This window comes from Hippopotamus amphibius, chromosome 9 (genome assembly GCF_030028045.1).
Source record: "Hippopotamus amphibius kiboko isolate mHipAmp2 chromosome 9, mHipAmp2.hap2, whole genome shotgun sequence".
Lineage (NCBI taxonomy): Eukaryota > Metazoa > Chordata > Mammalia > Artiodactyla > Hippopotamidae > Hippopotamus > Hippopotamus amphibius.
This window is the reverse complement of record NC_080194.1, coordinates 120,492,450-120,518,877: the sequence shown is the minus strand read 5'-3', so window position 1 is coordinate 120,518,877 and position 26,428 is coordinate 120,492,450. Positions and strand designations below refer to the sequence as shown.

The window sequence follows — 26,428 nt, the reverse complement described above, 5'->3', positions numbered from 1 at the left end:
ACCTAGAGCCTGTGTTCCACAAGAGAAGCCACCGCAATAAGCCTGTGCACCACCAACAAAAAGGACCCCTGCTCACTGCAACTAGAGAAAGCCCATAGGCAGCAACAAAGACCCATGCAGCCAATACAAATAAATTAATTAAAAAAAAAAAAACCCATCTTGTGGTTATAACATCATAGGCTGAATTCTGAAATAAAATATTCAATAAAATCCTCTGCATTAGAGTCAATGTTCTTATAATTTGGTAATATAAAAAGAATACCATTAGTTGCTGAGGAATTTTTAAACATATAGTGTAGAAGCAGTTTTTGCACCAAACCTCTGACCTATTGGATTTCAAATCTTAGTTGAATAATTCTTCTGATATGTTGACATACAAATCAGAACCAATTTTCAAGGGCTGAAATAAAACCAAACAAGTTATAAAAGTTTTTAGAAATGCTTAAAATATTAGATTATCATAATTCTCAAGGTACAAGTATCAACCTGAAAATAGTACAGGATTTTTATTGGTCACACTTTTATTCAAATAATTAAGAAGTAGTTTAAAATTTGTTTCAAAGTCTAATTGTAAAAGAAGCATATCACATGTTGTACACCTGAAACTAATATTGTATGGTGATCATAATTCAATAAAAAGAAAGAAGGATATCATATACTAGTATTGTTGCTTATTGTATTTATTTCTGTGTGTGAATAATATTTTATTAAGTCATTTTTGTCTGCAACTGAAACTCGGGCAATTCAAAATTAACATCCTTGCTCGTGAGCTTCTTACAGACACCAGAAAACGTTTCAATCTTGTGTTCCACATTGTTCTGCTGGCTTTATCCAAATGAAACTTTATGAGCCTGCCATCCAGCTTCACACGGATTCTCTTGCTCACAATCTCACTTGGGAAACCAAGTCCTTCAGGTTGGTGATGTGCACAGCTGTCAGAGTGCGGCTCCTGGGACACTTTTGCTTATTTTTTCTACAGTTTTTTCAAGGTGGCTTAGGCAGAATTCTCCTCTGAGCGATAAAGACAACATGCTTCCTACTGAATTTCTTCTCCAACTCACACACTAGCTGGACCTGGATTTTCTGGAAAGATTACAGTTGCGGAATGGGAACAAAGATTGTAATAGCTTTCCATCAACTTCAGTTTCCTTGGTGGCCATGATGTTCAACTTCCGCAGCTGGGCCTTGAGGTCTGAGTTCATCTCTAGCTCCAGGAGGGGCTGAGAGATGCCCGACTGGAACTTGTCTGGCTTCTTGCCATCAGGTTTCACAATCTTCGTGCTGGAACTGAACATGGCCCATACCTTGTCAATGCGGCCAACACTTGTTGCCTGCTGCCGACACTAGAAGGCTTAGGAAGAGCTGCTTATTATATTTAATCTAATAAATACAGTTTACCAAGTATTTCATTTGTGGTTCTTCAAAAAAATTTGATAAATTTGGCAAGGGTTAATATATGAAATTTAAATAAAACAGTATAAGACATTATCAGGCTACTCATAATGTGTGTGAATTCAAGGGACAATCAGGATTCATACATGAACAGAAGACAAATTAGATAATTGGTGAATGAAATTAGAAGGATGTGAAATGTTTTTTCTGTTTTCAGTGTGTGTGTGTGTTTGTGTGTGTGAATGTTTTGAATAGCCCCAGTGTAGCTTACAGAGCTCAGATATGCTAAGTCCCCACAACCTGTAGCCCAATACATATTTTTTTCTCTTTATTGCACTAAAAGTCACACTGAAGTAAAAATATAGTTTACGTGTAAAAAAAAAGTCAGTTCCTCATTGAAGGTCTGAGTCTCAATGAATTTTTAGTAGAAAAATCTACATTTCTGTCACAAATATGGCTTGTTTCTGGAGAACTAAAAGTGAGTCCCCCTGGGGAATGAGATAGAACTATGCTGTTGGCTCTTTCTTTTTGAAGTGTTTGTTCCCATTTGAAATAACCACAACATTTTCTCTTTTCTTGGTACTTTCCAATAGGACAACAATAGAAGACTTTCCCATGGTTTGGTCCATTATTAGAAACAACAAGTCTCTTAGATCTTCGGCCACACTTGCATAAAGGAGGTGTTATTTTCCCACCCTTCCAAGGTTGTTGTAGATTAACTGCAGAAGTTAAGACAGAAGGAAGAACCTTCCAGGAAGAACTTCCCCCTGGGGAAACATTAGATGATGTAGGCTTTTCTTCATGAATAGTGAAGGTCTCTTTTTTTGCTGGTGGGAAAGGCAGGGGACTGGATGGATTCCTTTTAGTACCACTTAAATGAAGACGATGTTTCCCCAGAACTAAAGGATGAGACATATTGGCATTAACACCATTGAAGCTACTTGATTTACATTCAGGTAATTTAAAGTCAAAAGCATATGAACCTGGATCTTTGGTTTCTTTTATATTATAAATAGTAGTATGTGGACTCTTATATACAATAGACTTAGAGGTATCAGATTTTTGAGGAGTTTCTTTTGTGCCTCCAATCTTTTCTTCACTTAACATTTCAGATTCTTCCAAAACCATTAATCTTTCTCCAGAATTAAATGAAGTGTCTAAGTTTGAGTCACTAATGGGAGGCACACAATATATATTTTGCTCAGGCTGAGATGCTGGCAGTAAAGCTACATCCTCCCAATCAGCCAACATAGGTAAACAGTCAACAGCAGAACTCATTTCCATATCAGAAACATTATTAACAGATGAAACGGTAGTTGAAACAAGTACCAATTCTGAACCAACTGTTGAAGACTTAGAATTGGTATTAAATGTAAGACATTGGTTTATTTGCTTCTGCATAGGTGTATTCAAACTGGAAGACTGTAACTGCCCCAGAGAAGTCCAGGACTTAGTATTAAAAAGAGATAAACAGCTTTTGACATTGTGAAGACTTGCTTTTACATTGCCCTTCAGTTGTAAATGATCTTGCTGTACCTTTATAGGAGAATTCACAGCAACTGACTTCATTTGAACTTTCTTGTAGGATTTTATTGTATTTGTAGGCTCCCTACCATATGTGCTGGGATCATGAATGCTACTGTTGCAGGCTGATGTTTCTTCAACTTGATCCGTATTCAAATTTCTGGCGAAAATGTTAGGATTCCTCCTAGTGGGAACCTATGATTCCACAGACAAATCCAACAGCTTTAGAAACTCTGCATTCATAATTTCTTTAGTACACATTATATGATATGACAAAAAAGAAAAATGTCATGATTGATTTATAAATGATAGCATACATGACATCTACAATTCAATTAGTCTATGATTACTTCTGGAGTTTGAATTAACAGAATAAAGAGGCAAGACACCACGAACCTTGTTCAAGGACCTTGTAATTTTCATTAAGCAACCATCCCTGATCATCTTCCATGCAAGATGGGCAGTATTCCGAGAATCATCCAACCCTGAGGAAAGAGATAGCAAACACTGAATTCAGTGGTACCAGTGTAAAGAAATATAGCAAAAAAACCACCACCACTTAAGCAGAAATGGGAACATACTGTTGGTTTTATGATCATCTACTAATTTTAATCATGAAAAACAGTCTTGTGGAGAGCTGTGGCAGCCTTACCAATGAAAGATTTCCCACATTTATAAAGGAGGAGGTAAAATTTTGTTAGTTCAAAATATATGACCAAGTCTGGCCCCCACTGTCCCAGGAGCGCGCAGAGAGCAGCCATCCACAGCAGACCAGTAAGCAGGTGCCAGGTCCAGCCCCTGCTGTCCCTAGGAAGTCCACGAGAAGCTACCAAGCCCTGCCTGAGCTGTCCCGGAAGTGCACAAAGAGCGGCCGCCCATATGACCCACAAGCAAGCGTTCATCAGTGATACTGGCCTGTAATTTTCTTTTTTTGTGGTATCTTTGTCTGGTTTTGGTATCAGGGTGATGGTGGCCTCACAGAAAGAGTTTGGAAGTTTTTCTTTCTCTGCAATTTTTTGGAACAGTTTCAGAAGGATAGGTGTTAGCTCTTCTCTAAATGCTTGATAGAAGTAGCCTGTGAAGCCATCTGGTCCTGGACTTTTGTTTGTTGGGAGTTTTTACATCACAGTTTCAATTTCAGTACTTGTGATTGGTCTATTCATATTTTCTATTTCTCCCTGATTCAATCTTGGAAGATTGTACCTTTTTGCGAATTTGTCCATTTTTTCCAGGTCGTCCATTTTATTGGTATACAGTTGCTTACAGTAGTCTCTTATGATCCTTTTTATTTCTGTGGTGTCAGTTGTAATTTCTCCTTTTTCATTTCTAATTTTATTGCTTTGAGTCCTCTCCTTTTTTTTTCTAGATGCATCTGGCTAAAGGTTTATCAACTTTGTTTTTTTCAGAGAACCAGCTTTTAGTTTCATTGATCTTTGCTATTGTTTTCTTCATCTCTATTTCATTTATTTCTGCTCTAATCTTGATGATTTTTTTCCTTCTACTAACTTTAGATTTTGTTTGTTCTTCTTTCTCTAGTTGCCTTGGGTTCCTGAGGTAAGACTGTATTGCTATAAACTTCCCTCTTAGAACTGCTTTTGCTGTATCCCACAGGTTTTGGATCGTTGTGCTTTCATTTTCATTTGTCTCTAGGTATCATTCTTTAATACCATACACAAAAATAAACTCAAGATGGATTAAAGACCTAAATGTGAGACTGGATACAATAAAACGCTTAGAGGAAAACATAGGCAGAACACTCTTTGACATAAATCGTAGCAATATCTTTTTTGATCTGTCTCCCAGAGTAATGAAAATAAAAACAAAAATAAACAAATGGGACCTAATTAAACTCAAAAGCTTTTGCACAGCAAAGGAAACCATAAACAAAATGAAAAGACTACCCACAGGTTGGGAAAAAATATTTGCAAATGATGTGACTGACAAGGTATTAGTCTTCAAAATTTACAAACAGGTCATGCAGCTTAATATCATCAAAACAAAAAACCCAATCAAAAAATGAGCAGAAGACCTAAAGAGACATTTCTCCAAAAAGACATACAGATGGCCAAAAAGCACATGAAAAGACTTTCAACATGACTAATTATCAGAGAAATGCAAATCAAAACTACAATCAGGTATCATCTCACACGGATCAGAATGGCCATCATCAGCCTACAAACAATAAGTGCTGGAGAAGGTGTGGAGAAGAGGGAACCCTCCTACACTGCTGGTGGGAATGTATATTGATACAATCACTGTGGAGAATAATATGGAGGTTCCTTAAAAAAACTAAACATCGAACTACCATATGATCCAGCAATCCCACTCCTAGGCATATATCCAGAGAAAAACATAATCCGAAAAGATACATGCACCCCAATGTTCACTGAAGCACTCTTTAGAATAGCCAAGACATGGAAGCAACCTAAGTGTCCATCGACAGAGGAATACATAAAGAAGATGTGGTACATATATACAATGGAACATTATTCAGCCATAAAAAAGAATGAAATAATGCTATTTGCAGCAACATGGATGGACCTAGAGATTATCATACTAAATGAAGTACATCAGACAGAAAAAGACAAAATATAATATGAAATTGCTCATATGTGGAATTTAACTTAAAAAAAAGATACAAATGAAATTATTTACAAACAGAAACAGACTTACAGATGTTGAAAAAAACTTATGGTTACCAAAGGCAAAACGTGGTGGGGAGGTATAAATCAGGAGCTTGGGATGAACATACACATACTACTATCTATAAGATAGATAACCAACAAGGACCTACTGCATAGCACAGGGAACTCTACTCAATACTCTGTGATAACCTATATAAGAAAAGAATCTAAAAAAGAATGAATATATGTATATGTATATATGAATCACTTTGCTATACACCTGAAACTAACATAACATTGTGAATCAACTATACTCCAATAAAATAAACATTAAAAAAAATATGACCAATATTCTGTAGGGACCATGTTTTATGAATAATCTAATAGTCTTGTTCAGTTTTTTCACTAGTCCACTGTATATTTTGGGCATTTGTTTATAATCTCCATTTGATTTGGTTAATTCTTTTCATTTTTTTTAGCAACTAGAAAGACACTAGATGCCAGTCTTTATCTTACAATATTTTATGAAAGTGGTAATTTGAAAATCTTCAAAACAATTTGTATTGCATAGATTAGGGCTTTTTGCAGGCTGAAGGATATTCCTTGTTAATGACATCATCGAAAATGAGATTCAAACGAATGACTGTATAAAAATAAAATGACTTACATAATAAAATTATTTTAAATTATACTAACCAAAATGTTCTCGTCCCAAGAATTCTATTCCTACTTCTTGCAGGGCACCACTTAGTCCTTTTGGTTTTCTCCTGTAGAAAATCTAGTCAAATAAAATACAATATATCTTAAAAAATGATTACTATTTGAAAGGCTATGTATTATTTTTTAGTTTTTTTTTGATATATTTATTAATTTGCTGCACTGGGTCTTAGTTGAGGGATCTTTGTTTTGGTATGTGGATCTTAAGTTGAGGCATGCAAGCTCTTAGCTTCCTAACCAGGGATGGAAGCCAGAGCCCCTGCATTGGAAGCGTGGAGTCTTAACCACTGGACCACCAGGGAAGTCCCTGAAAGCCTATGTATTAACCATTTACTTCTCGTAATTTTTATTCTATTAGATTTGGAATGTGCTTATTTTTGTATTGCTCTTATATACTTTAAGAAAAGTATTATGTGAACATTTCAAAGCAAAACATTTTGTTTGTAGAAATCCATACCCACATGTAGGATAAAGTTTAATCATTTTTCAATAGAAGGAAGGTGAACATGCCCCCATCTTTGACCCTTACCTTGTAAGTTACTCTGAGATCAATCCAAGAATTAAGGAACACAGGTTTTAACAACTGTTTTCTTTTACACTCATACTCCAGGCAAACCCCCAAGTCCCAGTCTGCATTAAGGATATTAAAATAGAATAAAGTTAATGATGCAAGTAGTTTTTACTTATGCTATCAGTTATAAATAAAATGGTGAAAGATGATATAAAACAGAATAGCAGGACTTAGAATAATATATAACAGCATATATTATACTGTAATAGTATACATTTTATATATAATATTTACTACATACGGTGTATATTACATACTATATAATATATAAGAGTAAGATTTAATTGCTCTGCTAATATCTAACAATTATTCATAACTTACTATTAAGAAATTAGGTTAGTAACTAAGTTTCAAAATGATTTCTTAAAAACCCACTAAAACACACTGATATTTCAGAAAGAAGAGTAAGGTATCAAATTACAAGGCCTAGATGGCAAAGATTATCTGCTTTCAACATTTTAGAAAATATTAATGTAATTGAAAAACCAAACATTTTACAGGGATCCTGTTGGACAGTACCCCACAGGCCTCCAAGCCCTGTACTTGCCCAACCTCCAGACTGAAGAAAGAGCCCAGAATCAGCAACAGACACATCAAGGGTTTAATGAACAGGGGGATTGTACATGTCTGAAGCAAGGTCTTGTAGTGACACCCTACCATGTGAAGCAGATGGCAAGCAGGACATGGCAGCAGTCTTCTGCTATGTGTTACCAATTATGGGGGAAGCGACATCAGGTTGGCTACAGTTACCAGGGAAACCAGCTGAGAAGCAAGCCCCTCATGCCCCTTTGATAAGCTATCATGGTGGGGATGTTCTGATCTAAAGATTAGAACAATCACTAGCTGGCGCCAGGGGCAAATATGTATTAAGAGGGGAGGTCAGCCATGTGAGTAGGGTGTAGGTGAAGCAGGGACTGGTCAAGCAGGGAATGTACAGAGAACACCCACCTTGAGTGGCCTGATCACACAGACCCAAATACGACTATCAATGCTTTGCGATCAATTGCTAACAATGACTTAACGGCAATGCTCTATTATGGGTGTATAAAAGGTCTACTTTAAATGGCCCATTTTTTCCTTGATGTCTACATTAGAAGCGTGAAAGTATAAAAGCAAAGGTTGTGAGCTGAATAAGGACTCTTTTTTTTCAAAGTTGTAGGAAATACCATGATAAGAGTTTCCACTGGTCTTTGCCCGGATTCAGGAGAACAGAGAGGAGCAGTCTAGAAAGATTCTAAATTTTTAAGGCATTTAAAATTTTTTAAATATAAATGCATTTACTTTTCTTACTCATCTGCTAGACACTTAGATTTCTTTCTGTGGCCCAGGAAGGTGACAAGTATAATTCTTACTAGAGATAAAGAATTACACAGTGGCAATGCTACTCATTTATGATTGATAGATATAACTTTTTTTTTTTACCTGACCAAGTAACAAATGCACATAATTTTACTTCAGAAGTAGAAATATCTGAAAACCTAGTAGCAAAAATAATTTTCTTCTGTTGTTGAATCTTCTGAATCCATTTACAGAACTGAGATAAGCAAATCTTCAGAGGGACTCCTTCATCAACTTGAGCCTGAATAGAGTCATAAAATCTGAATTCAACAACTGAATTCCATAATTATTGAGCATATAATTAGGCACTAGGGGGGATATACAACAAAGAAGAAGAAATTCTAACTGGCAAAGAGTTCATCTAGTGAAAAGATGTTAAAACACATGGGAGAGAGATAATATAACGGTTAGAATTCTGCAGGGTAAGAAAAATTAGATCGATCAATCTAAAATCACACAAATACAATAAACATATCTCAATCGACAGAAATTTGATGTCACTTAATTTCCATAAAATAAATTTGATATAATTTTTATAACACTATTCTAATTTTTTTTTTTTTTTTGGCTGCGCCATGTGGGATCTTAGTTTCCCAACCAGGGATCGAACCCGTGTTCCCTGTAGTAGAAGCGCAGAGTCTTAACCACTGGACTGCCAGGAAAGTCCAATTCTTCTAATTTTTAAAGATTCCAATGGGCTTCTGGAGGGGACATTACTTCTCCCAACAGTGGATAAATCTAATTCCAAATGGCATATAGCTTTTCTTTTCTTTTTAAACTGATTTCTTAATTTTATATTTGCATCTTGCCTGCTTGTTTTTTGTTGAGGTGGGAGGATAAGAAGAGAAATAAGGGAAAGAGAAGGGCATACCTGCTTTATGCCTGTTAGCTCCATGCAAAATTCAGAAAGAACTGGATGTTCCTGAGGCTGAACAAAAGCATGGAACTCAGATTCAATCTCTCCAGTTGATGTGTTTAGCAGTACAGCTGGAAATTCAACTACATGAAAGAATCATCAATTGACATGAGTATATAATTGTTAAATTAATGCTGAAATCACTCTAAAGTAAATATATATTACCATCATACAGCATTATTAAACAGTTTTAGTAAATGCATATTAAAATGACCAAAGCAGTGTAATATAAAGGTTATAATAAAGTTATGCCAAAGAATAAGTCAAACTATTAAAGTTATAGGTATATTTACCTAAAACTCTTAAATATATTTCCACAATTAAATATGAAGACCATATGAAAGTTGAAACATACTTCTTTTTGCAAAGGTATTTTTTTTCAGTTTCTATGCAATTGAGATTTTGTATATAATCCTAAAACAATTATTTTATATGACACATTTAGGTATTAGGTTTTTGGGTTTTTTTGGTCCAGTCAGATTTTACAGTAAATTACCAATCCATAGATCATTTTGTTTTCTTAAACTAACTGTTGACTGTTTTATATCTATAAACTTTAAAGTAACTTATTTAGTGTTACTTTTGCCATTGGCAGTCAAGTTCAGACTTACTTATTTCCTGGCTCCGGTGGCACTTCCCATCATTCCAACATGTCGACTCAAAATCAATGATAATTAAGTAGTCGAACAACTGCTCTGCAAAAGATTAGAGTGTCCTTATATTTTACCAGTGTTAAAAGTGCAAAACTACAGAATATAAAGAAATGAAACACACTACTTACTAGATTTGCTTCTTCCTAGATTTTCATTTGCTGGTGCAATTGACTTTCTCCTAATTAACCCAAGCTGCCTAAAAATGTAAAACAATGCAGGTATGTTCAACAAACTCACTCACACTCCTGTTTATATAAGCTAACAAACTGATGGGAAAACTCTCATTATTAATGTATTAATGTATTGTGATTGAGAGGAAACTGAACTAGACTTTGGGGGCAAAGACTGGTTCTTTGCATTCTTTTGACTTCGGTAGTCATCCTACCTGCATGGGCCTCAAAGTGCATATTTGCAAACTTAGACCAATTCTTCGTGCTCCCCTTATTTTACAGTAATACTGAGGAACTCAAGTGATTGTAAAGATGCATTGAAAAAGCTAAGTTATTTTTGCTTTTGCATTTTGCAAGCCCTTGTTATGTGTACAGCACAGCTGAGACAGGGCACGTTCAATCTTCTAGGAGCTTAAATATCTGGGTAAAGAAACTAGATATCCATAGCAAACTACTGTAAGGTAATATATGATAAAGGATCCTTAAGAGCAATATGCTAAGTCTACAGAAAGGGAAGAGCTTGTTACCTGAAAACTGTGTTCCCCTCTTAGTGGGTGTCAAGCCAAAAGACACAACCAAGGCAAAGAGCAGAAGGAAGGATTTATTGCTTGCAGTAAGTAAGTAGAACACCAGGGATCGTTCCCAAAGCAGTGTCTCCCCCAACAGCAAAATTGGGGAAGTTTTAAACTAAGGGTATATGCATATTCATGAACGGGTTTGGGTGGCTGAGATTCCAAGCTTTAGCTAATTGAAGTCAAGAGGGTCAAAAAAAGATCAACATCATCATCCCTTAGGCCCCAGCTAATCTGGTGGACGAATGCTTCAGGCTAATCTTTACCACTGAAACAGAACTAGGAGTCTTTTTTTTTCTTGTTGGCTGCACCATACAACTTGCAGCATCTTAGTTCCCCAACCAGGGATCTAATCTGTGCCCCCTGCGGTGGAAGCAGGAGGCCCTAACCACTGGACCACCAGGGAATTCCCAGAACCAGGAGTATTTACAACTGATATATTATCTTTGCTACTGTTACTTCTCTTGCCTAACAGTTATTTATTTCTGCGTTCTTTTTTCCCTTAAGATCATTACTTACTGAGACCTCTTCAAGGACAAGCATTGTGGCCAGGCTTAGATCACAAAATGGCTTAGGCCAAAAATGGCTTCTCTTATGTCAAGAAAACCATGCCTGGTTCTCTTTCTCCAGGAAACCCCTACCCTGTCTGATTACATGCTTACTGAGGTCTTAAGTGCTCCGAGACAAAACCACTCTGCTAAGTAGAGTTTAACTAGGCAGATACCTCCTGTTCTAGTTTTTTGTTTGACCTGTGATGGGGAGTTAAGAATAATGGCTAACACCTTTGATTGCTTACTACACAGTAGGCACTGAATTAAGACAGTGATCTCATTTCATCCTCAACAACTGTACAAAGTAATCATTTTTGCTACCTATATTTAATGAATGAGAAAACGAATTCAGCAATTTCCAGAAAACACATATTTATTATGCGAACTCAGGATCATCCAACTGTGAAACCCATGCTATTCACTAATGTGTTACACTGCTTCCATTAATAAGAAATGGGAACAGCGTGTCCAAGAATCAGGAAAAAGGCCACAACGATTTCACACTGTGAATTAAACGGATCACGAGTAAGTGGTGGGGTGAACAGCTTGATGAATGCGCTGGGGGCTGCCTGCGACCTCCCAACTGCCCTCCAGGGCCGTTCTTAATCGTTTCCCGAGGCCTAGAATAAGCAGACACTGGCTCAAGGGCACACAGTCGAGAGCCCTGGTCGCTCCACGCGCACGCCAGAGAGCTGCCTGAGACTCGGGACTGAGGTCCAGGGAGAGACGTTTTAGCCCGGGCTGGCCAGTGAAGGTCGGGACGCCCGAGCTGCAGAGAATGAAGGCTGACGCCGCGGACTCTGAAGCAGACACCAGCGCCGGATCAGGAACGACCCCCTCGCCGCCCAGAACCCCCTCGCGTACCGTGCAAGCCTCTTGGTCGCCATTCCCGACGCTCCTTTCTCTTTACAGCCCAACTGCCGGAAATCGCAGTCCTGCCACTTCCGGCCGATTCAACCGCCCGGCTCGGCGGAGGAGGAGGCGGAGGGGGCTGCGGCGCTGCGGCTGTGCCTGAGGCGGCTGCGACTGTGCCTGAGGCTGAGGCAGTGGCATTGCTTGTCTGTGCTCTCCGCCGGGCATCTCTTCGGCTTCTTCTGGGATCGGGGGTGTGGGGAGTGGTTTTGGGTAGGGAAGCAGCTAGGCCTCGCCCCCTTCCTTCTTTTCCAACGGGCGGAGGCGCGTTTACGGTTGGGGAGCCATTTCGATTGCGGCTTCCGGCGTCAACGGTGACGCCGCTTGGCTTGGTGCGGCGTGGTTTTCTGCGCTGCGTAACGGGGAAGACCGTTGGCACCCTCGCTTTCCGCGGCGGGCGGGGGGCGCTCTGTAAACTGAACTGAGGAGAGGATCTGAGGAGAGGATCTGAGGACGGTTGTAGGCTGTGGAAGCCGTTGCTGTTCCCCACTTACGAGACGGCCTGGGCCATCTGGGCGTCGGGGTTTTCTCAGCTCTAACCGATCTTTCTCCACAGGCTCATGGAGCCAGAGAGGGAAAGGACCGGGAGGATCCCCAAGAAGGGCAGGAAGAGGAGGCGGGTCCCGAATAAGGTGGTCGGGACGGCTGAGGCGTTGAGAGCCTCTTGGAATCTTGAGAGGCAGCAGCCCGAGGCCAAGGTGAGAATCCCGAGTGGGCGGCCCAAGGCACTGTGGAGCTCCCAAATGATAATGCAGTGCCACATACCTTAGTGCTGATATTGGCGGTTTAACGCCGATATTGTGCCTGGCACACGAGAAGAGTGTTCGTTCAACAAATATTTATTGAACTCTTCTGTGTGCCAGGAATTGTTCTAGGTTCTGGAAGTATCCCAGTGCATAAAAGCAGGAAAGTCCCAGCACTTGCGCAGTGTACATTCCAGTAGGGGAATAATAAGACTGATAATCACTTCTATCATTTATTAAGAGCTAAATATATGTCATTCATCCCTTTAGTCATCAGATTTCTATTGTCTTCCTAGGCACTTGGGGTACATCAGTGAATAATCAAAGATTGCTATTACCTTGCTAGTGGAGAGAAATAGAAGATAAATAACAGATATGATAAATAAGTTATGTAGTATATTAGAAGGGAATTAATGCTACGAAAATATTTTTTAAATGGGATTTTTTTTTTTTTGGCCTATCAGATTGGCAAAACAATATTTTAAAGGTTAACGTGGTAAAAAGTCGAAGGAAGTTGACAATCTCATCACCTTATTTTGAAACAATCTGAAACTTAAAAAAATTTGCGAGGACAGTATCAAAAACTAACCCCCCCCCAACATTTGAAAGTACTGTAGTTGCTAACACAATGCCTCCCTTCCCCCGCCCCATATTTTAGTGTTTACGTATTTCCTACAATCTGCATAACTAACATGCAACCATCAAAATCAGGAAATAACATGGATACACTGCTACCATCTAATACTCAGACCCCATTCAAGTTTCTCGAGGTGCTCCAATAATATCCTTTTTAGCAATAAGATCCAGGTTAGAATCATGTGTTACATTTAGTTGTCATGTCTCCTTCAATTCCAAACAATTGTTCAGTCTTTTAAATTTGACATTTGTGATATAACTACCTTTGAAGAATCCTGGACCAGTTATTTTGTGGAAAGTCCCTCAAGTTAGGTTTGTTTCCTCATTAAGTAGATTCAGATTATACATCTTTGGCAGGGATGTCACAGAAGAGATATTCTGTTCTCTTGTATTTCGTCAAGTTGTACACAAGTTTGATTTGTCTCACTACTGATGATATTAACCTTGGTAATTTTTTTCTTTTTTTAAAGATTATTTATTTATTTGTTTATTTATTTTGGCTGCGTTGGGTCTTTGTTGCTGTGCACAGGCTTTCTCTAGTTGTGGCAAATGGGGGCTACTCTTCGATGTGGTGCTTGAGCTTCTCATTGTGGTGGCTTCTCTTGTTGTGGAGCATGGGCTCTAGGCGTGCGGGCTTCAGTAGTTGCGGTGCATGTGCTCAGTAGTTGTGGCTCGTGGGCTCTAGAGTATAGGCTCAGTAGTTGTGGCGCACAGGCTTAGTTGCTCCGAGGCATGTAGGATATTCCCGGCCCAGGGATTGAACCCGTGTCCCCTGCATTGACAGGCAGATTCTTAACCACTGGGCCACCTGGGAAGCCCTAACCTTGATAACTTGACTAAGAAAATGTGTGCTAAACCTCACTAAAGTTACTCTTTTTCTCTGTTATTTTGTGGGGAGATGCTGCCTCATTAAACTTGCAGTTTATTCAATTTTTTATTAGTATGAATTTGTGGATACCTATTTTTATTCAATGAATTATAATCCATTACTATATTTATTTTGCTGCTCAAAATATCTGAGATTTGGCCATTAATCTAGCTTCTGTGTCCCTTTAATATGACCCCATCGTTCTTGAGCATTTCCTTGTTTTTTCTGGCACAAAAAGGTGTTCCATACCCTTCTGTGCTTTCCCTGTCCTAGCCCTGGAATCAGCCATTTCTCCTAGGAGACTTGGTTCTTTTTAGTGGAAAATGATATTTTAGAAATCAAGATCTGGGTGCTAGATGTGCTTATTGTTACTGGAATGTCAATACTTCCAAAAGAGACTAGGAAATATATGTGCATATGTTCATATAAACATACATGTTTACATTTAAATATTTTTCTATATCCGTACACATTGAAAAACTATGAGTTCATATCACTATCTCTACTTCCAGTCCAATTCTACAGGGTTCATTCTAGTTTTCTCCCTTTTCATATTTATAACTTCCTTTTATAACAGTGAGAAACCTGACTCCCATTATCTTAAATATATTTGATCAGTTCCCCATTGCTGCCATTGCCCCACACCCTCACACCCTCCTCACCCAGCTTTGGCCCTTGTCATTCTGCATCTTGTATCACATCACTCTCCTATGTGAATACCTTCTTTGCTACTGTGACAAGCTACTACCCTATCCTTCTCACATGGACACCCGCACCCTTTTCAGGCTCTGAATTTGGTGACAGCACTGTTTGTCTCTCAGCATTGATGCCCTCCTTACCCTAAACAACTTCTGACATCTGATGCCAGCCTTACTGCTTTCCAGTTCCCACTGTATGGATGCCTTCCTCATACCACTCAGGCTTTGACACTTCACATTGGGCCACTGTCCTGCATGTATATCGTGGGTTCCTACCCCTAGTCCTGGGCTTTTCCCCCTGTGGGATGCCCTCCTTACTCTACTCAGGCTTTAACATCCCATGTTCAACAACCATGATTACTCACTGCCATATAGATTCCTTCCTCATACATTATCAATATCAGACATTTTTGTTTGGTAAATATAAATTGGTATGTTCTTTCAGAAGTTAGCAATATTGTCAGAATGTAAGATGTACATGCTTATTTTGACCAGGAATTTATCCTGAGAAAATAGGTGTAAAGGATGTCTATACAAGGATGCTCATCATAATATTGTTTATAACTAAGTTTTTAGGTAAATTGAAAGAGTAGACTATTATTAAAATTGACATTTGTTATATTTAACAGATATGGAAAGGTATTTACAGATTTTTTTTTTTGGCCATGCTGTGCGGCTTGTGGGATCTTTGTTCCCTGACCAGGGATTGAACCCAGGCCATGGCAGTGAAAGTGCCAAGTCCTAACCACCGGACTGCCAGGGAACTCTCCAATTTTTTTTTTCTTTTTTTTTTTTTTTGGTGGCGGGAGTTTGTTACAAAACAATGTAAACTATAATCCCTTGGGGACAGTATAATATAGAGATGAAAAGAGTTTGGGCTCTGGAGTCTGCATTCTAGTCTTGGTTCTGCCACTTATTTGTTCCTCCATTCCTTTATCTGTAAAATGGGGATAATAGTAGTGCCCACTTAAGAAGACTTAAGAATTAACTGATTTAATAAATATAAAGTGCTCAGAACTGTAAATAGCCAAACCAAACTACATGTTTAGATGCAACGTTTTCTCTTACCTGGCTGGCTCATTATTTTCAAGGTTTAGCTCTATTATTTTCATCTCAGTGATGCTATCTCCAAAACTCTCCAACCCCAAAAGCAGTTAGTTAGCCTCTTTTGCTCTTTTACCTTTAGAGTAGCACCCATATTATATTGGAATTACCCCATTATATTCTTCATTTTTCCTCCTAGTGGGATGAGCTTCTTGAGAGCATGAGTCATTTTTTATTCATCCTGCTATCCCTATCCCTAACATAAAACCAAGTACCTATAATTAAGTTTCTATATCAGTATTTATTAAATATCCTATTAATAATGTCATATCACAGGTTGTTATTTTAGACCTTCATTTCTAATGAATAGGAACCCTCCTTATGTTTATACTAAAATAATCAGAAACTAGAATATTTAAAAATTTGCCTTGTTTTGTTGCTGTTCTTTCTAATCATAATTTGTTATATCCTGATTTATCTTTGCAGAAAGCCCGCTTATCTACCATTTTATTTGCTGAAAACTGTGAAGTAACTCATGGCCAGCTATGTGAATTGCTGAAGTATGCAGTGCTGGGCAAATCCAATGTTCCTCAACCCAGGTATGAGATGAACTTAAATGGTGAGTATAGACCTGAGGTTTCACATTGGTATCTAGCAGACCATATCTGTCTGACATATTATATTTGCCACACAGAATGTCCGAATTTTTTTTTTTTATAAAGTTGCCAGCAATTTAAATTGGGAATCGCTTTATAAAAATCCGTATTTTTTACTTCTTTGAAAAACTCCGGCAACTGTCCCTACGGCAACAATTTGTTGAAGCTGAATAGTGGCCTCCCATTTTAGATGTACACTTCAATGTCCCACCTGGCTTGCTTCCCTTATTTGCAGTATCTGTCTAGCTGCTATAGGTATTTTTGGTTTGTAACCTCCAGGGAGACCTGATTGAAATAACATGATCATATATTAAGAATCCCAATCTTTTTTCTTCTTTTACAAATCAAGGGCAAAGAGAATTTTACTATTCCGATATCCTCAATGCCATTATTATTATTATTTTTAAATACAAATTACTCACAGCATTTATTTATTTATTTATTGGCTGTGTTGGGTGTTTGTGGCTGCACGTGTGGGCTTTCTCTAGTTGCAGTGAGCAGGGGCTACTCTTCATTGTGGTGCGCAGGCTTCTCATTGTGGTGGCTTCTCTTGATGCAGAGCATGGGCTCTAGGTGCGCGGGCTTCAGTAGTTGCGGCACGTGAGCTCAGTAGTTGTGGTTCATGGGCTTAGTTGCTCCACGGTATGTGGGATTTTCCCGTACCAGGGCTTGAACCCATGTCCCCTGCATTGGCAGGCAGATTCTTGACCACTGTGCCACCAGAGAAGTTCCCTCAATGCTATTATTAAATGCCTAATGAAAATTGTGTTTGTGTATGTACCAATACACAGTAGAGAGATTTTCAAATGCATAGTTCTGTTTGGGGGTAGAGTAACTAAATATCTCAAAAGCCCTCTTCTGCATTAACAGATACTGCCATTGCTCTGCCACTTTATCTAAAACTGGCTTTCTTGAAGCCAGTCATGTGGTTACTGGCTTAGGAAGGACTGTAGAGCAGGTTGGGATCTTGAAGATAGATGCCTTTATAAACTGAACTTAGTTCCAATTTAAAACAAATCTTAATAGGATTTCAGATTTGAATGCATTGTGTTTCACTTGGTATTCTACTTGATTTGAGTGGAATAAATAATTATCTCAAGAGATCTTTATTTGAATTTTGGGCAGTAATAGCTGTTCTCCATTTCCAGTGAGTGAGTGAGTGATGATAAACTCCAATAGCTATTGCTCAGTGCTTTTTTCACACTTCCTTTCTATATGCCTGTAACTGACTTGACAGTATCAGTCTTAGCTTGTGTTGGTTTGATGTTTTTCAACAGCTGGTGCCAGCTTTTTCACCAAAAACACCTGAACAACGTGGTGGTTTTTATACTGCAGGGAATGAGTCAGCTACACTTTTACAGGTTCTATTTGGAGTTTGGATTTCTCCGAAAGGCATTCAGACACGTAAGTTTAGAAAACTTTGTATTGAGACCTGAGTCAGGTCCTCACACTCAATGATTAGTGCATATGTCTCAAATTGTGCTCCTTGGCAACCTGATTGAACAAGCAATAGAAGTTGTAGAAAGCTAAAAAGATTATGATTGATGCCTCGTGTTGAGATTTGATTTGTCTCTGATTTTTTCTTTGGTAATCTAGGCAAAACCCTTAATCCCAGATAGCAATTTGTAGTTCCCAGATTGTAGTTGATATTGTCGCATTTTATTTGGGCCTTGGTGTTTTCAAAAATTGTAAAATTTACATAAAATCTATATTTTTTGGCCTCTTTTAACAACATCACAAGATTGGGTTCCCTTAAAACAGTATTTGGAGCTGATTAGCAGCTGTCTTCTTTAGAAGGGGCATGTGCTCTCCATTTTCCCATAGCCTCCTCCATTCTTTATCAGACTGTTTCATGCATTTACCCCTGAGAGCATTTGAATTGGTGAGCCCTATCCTAATCTCCTTGGGTCTTCATTTTCTTTTTTGCTTTCATTTATTGAACACTCCCTACATGCTAGGCCCTATATTAACACACTGCATGCATCATCTTTAATTCTCACAGTAGTCCTATGAGAGATACTTTTTTTATTCCCATTTTATACATAAGGAAACTGAATAATGTGCCCAAGTTACAGCTAGTAAGTGGAATTTACAGCTGGAATTTAAGCCCAGGTGAGCCTGAGGCTTGAACTCTCAATCTCTTTGCTTTTCTGTGTCATCCACCTGGCGTATTATCCACTGAAGTAATAGATATGAAAGTGCTTTGAAAAATATAAGGAACTTTGCTTTTCTAAGTTATACATTTTCATAATGTTTGTTTCTTTTGTACAATGTGTAATTAGAGAAGCAAAGAAAACTTCTGGGGTAGGATAAATGTGGCTTCACTTATTTAGTCACTTTTACACATTAAGGAAATAGTCCTCATTTTACAATGCAAACAGTTAAGGTCCAGATCTTTCATGGCACTGAGCTGACAATAAAAGTCTAGGTTTTTGACAGTATTTTAACTGTTTTCAAGCATCTTTGTAAAAACCTGTTATGTATTTTCAGAAGTTCTGCTTGCCTCCCCCATCATCTGATTTCCTAGCTGATATCATTGGGCTGCAAAAGAAACAAATAATTCGAGATCTGCCCAAAGCAATGGAAGGTATGACTTGATTCTGGTTTGATGACTTGCTCATTCTAAAACATATTATGGATATGCTTACAAGTAGGTTTATCAGTCAACTTTATTCTTGCAAGTAGCAAAACTCAATTCTAAGTGACATAAGCAGAAAAGCAATTTTGTGTGTGTATGTGTGTGTGTGTGTGTGTGTTTTAAGGGAAAAATGGGTAAGTAAAAAGGGAGATTAGATAGCAGGAAACATAATCAGGGTTCATGCCTCAGAAATCATTTGGTTAGGTTAGATAGCTAAGTCTACTTCCTGGATATCACTGACATTGGACTCTTATGAATTACTGTGAATAATTTTTAAACTGTCTCTGGGTCTTTGTACCCACAAGTGTACAGATGGGAAGGAAGATCTTGCCTTTGACTAATGTAAGGGATACTCACATTGGGGAATAGGCAGGTTTGGATGCTGGCTAGCTATATATAAATGTCCATGATAGCAGTGTTTTTCATATTGGGTTTTGTCCTGTTAGCACGTTATAGCTGACCTTCTCTTTTGGGGAGTGAGGAGGTGGGTGATGGAATAGACCTTAATAGTTCATTGTACATAGTAAGGTAAGTATTGTTCAATGATGCTTTTTGTATATGTGTTCAGAAATAATTAAATTATTGAATAGTTGCACTGAGAGGACATGAAAAAGTGTGAGGAATAATCAGTGATTCCTTTCCATATCCTCCATGATTGTGTTTCGTATTATCTTCTGTCTCAAAAGCATCTAACTTCCTACCTTTCCATTGTTCCCCTTTCCTTCTAATAGATGTCCATTTCAGACCTGCAGTTTTGTTTAATTTGACCTCCACTGTATTTTTTTTTAATTTATTTGTTTAATTTATTTATTGGCTGTGTTGGGTCCTCGTTGCTGCACACAGGCTTTCTCTAGTTGCTGAGAGCGGGGGCTACTCTTCATTGTGGTGCGTGGGCTCCTCATTGCTGTGGCTTCTCTTGTTGTGGAGCACAGGCTCCAGGCACTTGGGCTTCAATAGTTGAGGCACACGGGCTCAACAGTTGTGGCTCGCGGGCTCCAGAGCACAGGCTCAATAGTTGTGGTGCACAGGCTTAGTTGCTCCGTGGCATGTGGAATCGTCCCAGAGCAGGGCTCGAACCCATGTCTCCTGCATTGGCAGGTGGATTCTTAATCACTGTGCCACCTAGGAAGTCCTGACCTCCACTGTATTTTAAACATCTTTGAGTGAATCACGGAGTAGTCATTATGAGATTCAAAACTCATGTGAAGACATTGAGTTATAAAAAAAAGGATGTAATCAGAAAAGAGAAATTGATATGACTGAAGAATATAAATCATTGAGGATGATTGGGGGTGGAGATGGAATAAGAGGGGAGGTGGTGGTGAGAGTTGAGGCTTAGAGGTAAGTTAAAGCTTTGTCTTGCAGGCTGTAAATGCCATGCTAAGGACTTTGGATTTTATCCTGTCAGCATTGAGGAGCTAGAGGCTTATAGCTACTTCTCTTTTCTCTGAAGGATTTTGCTTCATTTTCCCAACCTAAATAAATATTGAAGTGCCCAAGGTATAGTCCATAGCACTTTGATCTTTCTCCAATTCAGTCTTTCTTTGAAATATTCATCTATTCTACCCAAGTTTACCCATCACTCTTCTGTGGATAATTCCTGTGTTTTTAGGTTTGATGTCCCAAATTCCAGGCCTGCATTTTCAGCTGCCTGCTGGATGTTGCTACCTGGATACTCCACTGTACCCTCAATCATAGCATAACCAAGAGCATTTTTCTCATCCCTAAAAAACAGACTCCCATCTTCAAATCCGCTTTTCTGTTAGTACTGTTTTTCTCTAAGACACCAGCCTTGAATTTTAGAATTACTTTAATTTTGGCTCCCCATACCCAATCTGCATGGCTTAGTCCCTTTGCTATTAAGAATCTCTATTCAAATGTTACTTTATCAGAGAGACCTTCCCTGATTATAAAATATATAATATTAACCCTTTTCCTGCCCCAGCACTCCCTTTCCTTCTTTTTTTTTCCTTTCCTTTTCTCCATAGTCCTTATCCTCTCCTGATATGTATTTGTTTTTGTCCATCTTCCCAACAAGAATTTAAGTTCAACTAGAATTTGAGAATTTTATTGATTTTGTTCATTGGGGAATCTACTGGCTAGAGCAATGCCAGATATATAATAAGTACTCGGTAAATATTTTGTTGATTGAACTGAATTACTCTGTCACTATGCTCTACCAGTTTTTCTTGTGTAATATTTCTTTCTTATATCCCTTTTCCTCCATCCCTCCACCATCTTAATCCAGACTCTTTTTTTTTTTTTTTCTTCCAGAATTATTGCAAAGTCATTTCTCATTTCTCTCTCTATTTCATTTTCCACGTATCTCTGAGGTTGATCTTTCTTAAAGTACTCTTTGGTTATGCCAGTTCCCTTCTCAGGAACTTTCTGTTGCTCCACCTTATATGTGGAATGATGGACTAAAGTCCAAACTTTTGAGCCTGGCATTTGCAGTGGTCTACAATTCACTTTTATGCTCCTCTTTCAACCTTGTTTCTTTTTTTTTTTTTTTAATTTAGTTAATTTATTTTATTATTATTATTATTTTTTTATTGGCTGCACTGGGTCTTCATTGCTGCGTGCGGGGCTTTCTGTAGTTGTGGAGAGCAGGGGCTACTCTTCATTGTGGTGTGTGGGCTTCTCATTGTGGTGGCTTCTCTTGTTGCAGAGCACGGGCTCTAGGCATTTGGACTTCAGTAGTTGTGGCTTGTGGGCTCTGGAGTGCAGGCTCAGTAGTTGTGGCGCAACAACTTAGTTGCTCTGTGGCATGTGGGATCTTCCCAGACCAGGGCTCGAACCCATGTCCTCTGCATTGGCAGGCAGATTCTTAACCACTGCGCCACCAGGGAAGCCCCTAAACCTTGTTTCTTAAACTACTCTTCTACAAAGACTTTTTTTCTCCCCAACTAGTCTAGTCACTATCATACCAAGTTTGCTTTGTACATTTCTGTTCTTACCTGGAATGCCCTCTTTCCTCACTTCCGATACTTTGGCTCTTTTGATTGCAGAGACCAGATACTCATTCAGGCCACCTTAAGCAAGAGGGTATTTGAAGGATGCATGTGGACTAGAAAGCCATCAAGAATCTATGTGCCTCTGGTGAAGAACTGTTCTCCATCCCTTTCTTGGCATCTTAGCTTCTTTGTTTTCTGTTCTAACTGGTCTTTTCTTTGTATTTCCTAGTTCGGTTCTGGAAGCAAGCAACCTGATCAGTTTAGCCAATTACCCTTGTTCCTTTTGAGCATGTCTTGACAAAGAATATCAGGTCACTGGTCAGTTTATAGATAGCTCCCTCTTCAGCCAGGTCCCCATTCTTAATCCAATCAGCAACCACCCATGCTTAAAGAACAGGCTGGTGCTTGAGCAAGTGGTTAGGGGTGCAGTAGATTTAGCTAGAATGGGCTATTAGGAGTGGCAGACACTGTAACAGACTGGTCTGATACACCAAATATCTGAATTCTGCCTTTTCTTTAAGCCTCAGCTAATCTTTTCCTCTTTTGAACCATTTCTGACCATCTCAGCCAGTGTATTCTCCCTTTCCCTTTTATAGCTCTTATTATTATAACCCATTCGAGACTTATTTTCTTTTTGTGTTCCCATTAAGCGTATTAGAGTGCAAGCTCCTTTAAAGCTGGGGCTGGGTCTTATAAATCTTTTGCTCTTCACCATGCTTACCCTATACGACATTAAAAGACACGTTCTCCGAGGTCTCTTAAACATACATTCTAACGTTTGTACGATTGTCCTTGTTTCAGGGTCTTTACCTTCTGCCAGCTCAAAAGTCAGCATCAACCTGCAGAATGACCCCATCGTTCAAAAGTATGGCTCTAAGAAAGTGGGCTTGACCAGATGCCTTCTCACAAAGGAGGAAATGAAAACATATCACTTTCCATTACAAGGTTGGTTTATATTTAACCTGATGTTGGTAACAATGGAAGAATATCTATCAGTTTATATAAAAATATTACTGTTGAAAGTTCATTTTTATGGGCTGCTTTCCAAATGACTTATTCCATTTTCTATTAAAGAGGAAATACTTTAAATGCAATGTTTAAAGTGTAGGATGTGTACCATGATTGATTTTAGGTAGTATATGAATATGACCTTAAATAGCATTGAAATATTTTGTGGGAAAATTATTCCTTTTTCATTTTTCTTTCATTCCTTCTTAGCGTATTGAAAAGAAGTCAGTATGCCTTTAACACTTCTCTAGTACTTCTAATCCTCCTCCACGCCCATTTTCTTTAATAAATAGGACAGGTCAAGGCTTAAAGCCTTGGTCAGTTATATAGCAAGAATTTAATAAAAATTCTTTTATTTATTACCTCTTAATCACAGCAGTGATGTTAAAATTCCTTTAAAAAAAGCCCCAAAAAACCCCCAAAACAGCCCTAGTGAGATATAATTAACCTACCATATGGTTCACCCATTTAAAGTATACAATTTCAGTAGTTTTTAGTATGTTTGCAGAGTTTTTCAACCATCACCCCAAAAGAAACCCTGTACTATCATTTCCCTTCAATGCCCTTTAGCCCTAGGCAACTACTAATTACTTTCTGTTAATAGATTTACCTATTGTGAATATAAATGGAATCATACAATATGTGGTCTTTTGTAACTGGCTTCTTTCACTTAGCGTAAAATTTTCATCCATGTGGTAGCATGTATCATTATTTATTTTCGTTGTAATGATATTCCATGTATCGTTATACATTTTATTTATCCAGTCATCAGTTGATGACGTTTGGGTTGTTTCCACTTTGGGCTGTAATGAATAATGCTACTATGAACATTCAGATGCAAGTTTTCGTGGACATTATTTTCATTTTTCTTGAGTATATACCTAGGAGTGGAAGTGCTAGATCCTATGGTAACTCTATGTTTAACCTTTTAAGGAACTATCAGACTGTCTTACAAAGCAGCTGCACTGTTTTATATTCCTTCCAGCAATGTATAAGGGTTCTAGTTTCTGCACATCCTTACCAACACTTGCTATGCTCTTGTCTTTTTGATTATACCCATCCCAGTGTGTGTGAAATGGTATGTCATTGTGATTTTGGTTTGCATTTCTCTAATGACTGATGATACTGAGCATCTTTTTATATGCTTACTGGCCATTTGTATATTTTTTCCGATCCTTTGTCCATTTTTTAATTGGGCTGTCTTTTTTATTATTAAGTTACTGGAGTTCTTTTTATATCCTGGATACATAAATTTCCTTTTAAAACAGATTTACTTAAGTGAAAAAACTATCTGTAAAATGGAGTTAATAGTTCATATATCATAAGATTGCCATGAGGATTAATTGAATTAATGAAAAAAGGAGCTTAGCATGGGGCACATAATGCTTTAAAACAGTTATTTTTTGTTACTATTGGTACTAATAATATAGTTGAGGAGGGCAGCAAGTATAATGTCTCAAAGAGTTGGGGCAACTCCTTTCCGGTCTAGACTGTATTTTGATTCTTTTAATGATAATCAGTTGGAAATTTCAGTTGTGACATAGACACTGGTCAAAGCTGTTCATCCTCCCCTTAGTTTCTTGTTAGCCTCTGACTGAAGACGGGAATCTTCAATGATTCAGACACTTTTGGGCCTCTGAGCTGAATGGGCCTGCTTTTTGACTTAGTGTGCACAATGGAAGGGGTACCTTAAGCCTCTACCTGAGCCTCTGTAGGGAATGTTCAGACTATGATTCCAGAAGAGGAGGCACGTTTCTAAAGTGAGATTTCAGAGAAATTTTAAGGGTAGAGTTGAATACAAGAGTGCATATGATGAATATTAGCTAAACTTTTTGCCTAAAGTGAAATCCATTTAGATCTTTGCTATGGTGGAATCTCATTCCTACTTTTTCCTGTTTTATTTAGGGAAGAAAGATGCCACATGCAGTCATTTGCATGCTTTATTCATCCTCCCTTAGTGCCCACATGGGAAAGGTCCAGTTACTTTGGATTTAGCCACAATTTAATTATAATTTCTAATAAGGAGGAAAAATTGTTACTTGGTAACTGCAAGGAAGTCTAGGTCCTAGTATCTCCAATAACAGCAGTCTACATTATTCTCTCAAAATGTAAAAATGGGTAGATGGAGAAAAAATTAAGGACAGACATTGTCTCTTATTTAGTCTTTATATTTCAAGTGTCTAACATAGAGAAGGTGCCCCACAAATGTGGTATCTCAGTTTTCCCTGGATAAATGTAGGAGTGATGTTACCATTTCTATAGTTCTAAAGGCAAATATTTTATTCCTTTTCCTCCTAGGTTTTCCTGACTGTGAAAACTTTGTGCTTACCAAATGTAATGGTTCTGTAACAGACAACAGTCCTCTTTTTGGGCTTGACTGTGAAATGGTAAGTACTACTTTTGATTTTTCAACTGGAGTGTTGCAGACTAGGGTCAGGTTTTCCTGAGTACATTCAGTTCTAGTATTCAGTTTAAGTAACTGAAAGTAGACCCATTCAGTCACATTTTAGAAAAATTATCTTTCCCTCCAGGATGAGGAATAATTATCACGTAAGTCTTCTAACTAGTTGATATATGTAATCTAATTTTTGAATATTACCAAAAGTTGATTGCTTCTGTCTTTTGAACAGTTGTTTTGTTGTTGTTGGCTTGAAGACTTTGCCTCAGTTACCGTTGGTTTGGCTTAGTTTTACACATTTAAGATCAGAAGTGTAATCTGCTGATCTTAAGCTCCCCTTGTGTTTTACTTTGTCTAATCAGTAAGTCTCCTTTCAAAGGCAGTGTATCCCCTCTCACTTAGTACTCAAATAACAGTTTCTCAACTCTTAACTGAGTGGCTAAGAGCTAAGGATTTGGCGTCTGTCGTATCAGGGTGTACATCCTGGCCTTGCCTGTCACCTTGGGCAAATTCCCTGATTCTCCCTCTGTGAAGTGGGGATAATATTAGAGGCTACTTCATGGGGTTATTGTGAGGTGGTATACAAAATGCTTAGTATTGCATTAGATAATAGAGTGTGCTAATAAAAATTACTTTTTGTGGTAACTAGCATAATACTGGGTTGTAGTACCCAGTAAATGGTACAATTATAATTGATGCTATTATTTCCATACTTCTTGAGCACATCCTTCCCAGAGAAATTGTACTGTGTTGGTTTCTTTAAGTGTAATGTTCAACAGCCTGCCTGGCTTTAATTTCATTCATATTGGATTCTGTAGTCAGCAAAAGGCTGTGCCATTGTTGCA

General features: G+C 38.2%; 2 protein-coding genes and 1 pseudogene across 13 annotated transcripts in view; 1 reads left to right on the top strand and 2 right to left on the bottom strand.

The window, feature by feature from the left end:
• Positions 1–263: 263 nt before the first annotated feature.
• Positions 264–12,026, bottom strand: ERI2 (ERI1 exoribonuclease family member 2). 9 transcript variants are annotated; one of them, XM_057695549.1, is made up of 10 exons: positions 11,893–12,026; positions 9,864–9,931; positions 9,694–9,777; positions 9,038–9,165; positions 8,251–8,407; positions 6,787–6,887; positions 6,237–6,318; positions 3,313–3,401; positions 3,006–3,111; positions 270–400 (listed from the first exon to the last, which is right to left on the bottom strand). In XM_057695549.1, the coding sequence occupies exons 1-10, from the start codon at positions 11,913–11,915 to the stop codon at positions 381–383; spliced, it is 858 nt and encodes a 285-aa protein (XP_057551532.1). In that variant the 5' UTR covers positions 11,916–12,026; the 3' UTR covers positions 270–380. The 9 variants fall into 9 exon arrangements, 8 of the variants coding, with proteins under 8 accessions (XP_057551534.1, XP_057551532.1, XP_057551533.1 ...); XM_057695548.1 differs by lacking the exon at positions 270–400 and adding an exon at positions 1,764–2,291; XR_009047468.1 differs by lacking the exon at positions 270–400 and adding an exon at positions 3,832–3,922 and having other exon boundaries at positions 3,058–3,111.
• LOC130829244 (40S ribosomal protein S7-like) lies at positions 708–1,295 on the bottom strand (annotated as a pseudogene).
• Positions 11,990–26,428, top strand: part of REXO5 (RNA exonuclease 5) — a 37,689-nt gene continuing 23,250 nt past the window's right edge. Inside the window, exons 1-7 of one of the 4 annotated variants that reach the window (XM_057695542.1) lie at positions 11,990–12,086; positions 12,497–12,638; positions 16,416–16,528; positions 17,863–17,989; positions 19,076–19,172; positions 22,979–23,122; positions 25,484–25,572. In XM_057695542.1, coding sequence (XP_057551525.1) covers positions 12,501–12,638; positions 16,416–16,528; positions 17,863–17,989; positions 19,076–19,172; positions 22,979–23,122; positions 25,484–25,572 — 708 coding nt within the window. In that variant the 5' untranslated portion in view covers positions 11,990–12,086; positions 12,497–12,500. Of the gene's footprint in view, positions 12,154–12,214; positions 12,397–12,496; positions 12,639–16,415; positions 16,529–17,862; positions 17,990–19,075; positions 19,173–22,978; positions 23,123–25,483; positions 25,573–26,428 lie in introns of those variants that run through there. The other 3 variants (XM_057695543.1, XM_057695541.1, XM_057695540.1) reach the window with 3 other exon arrangements.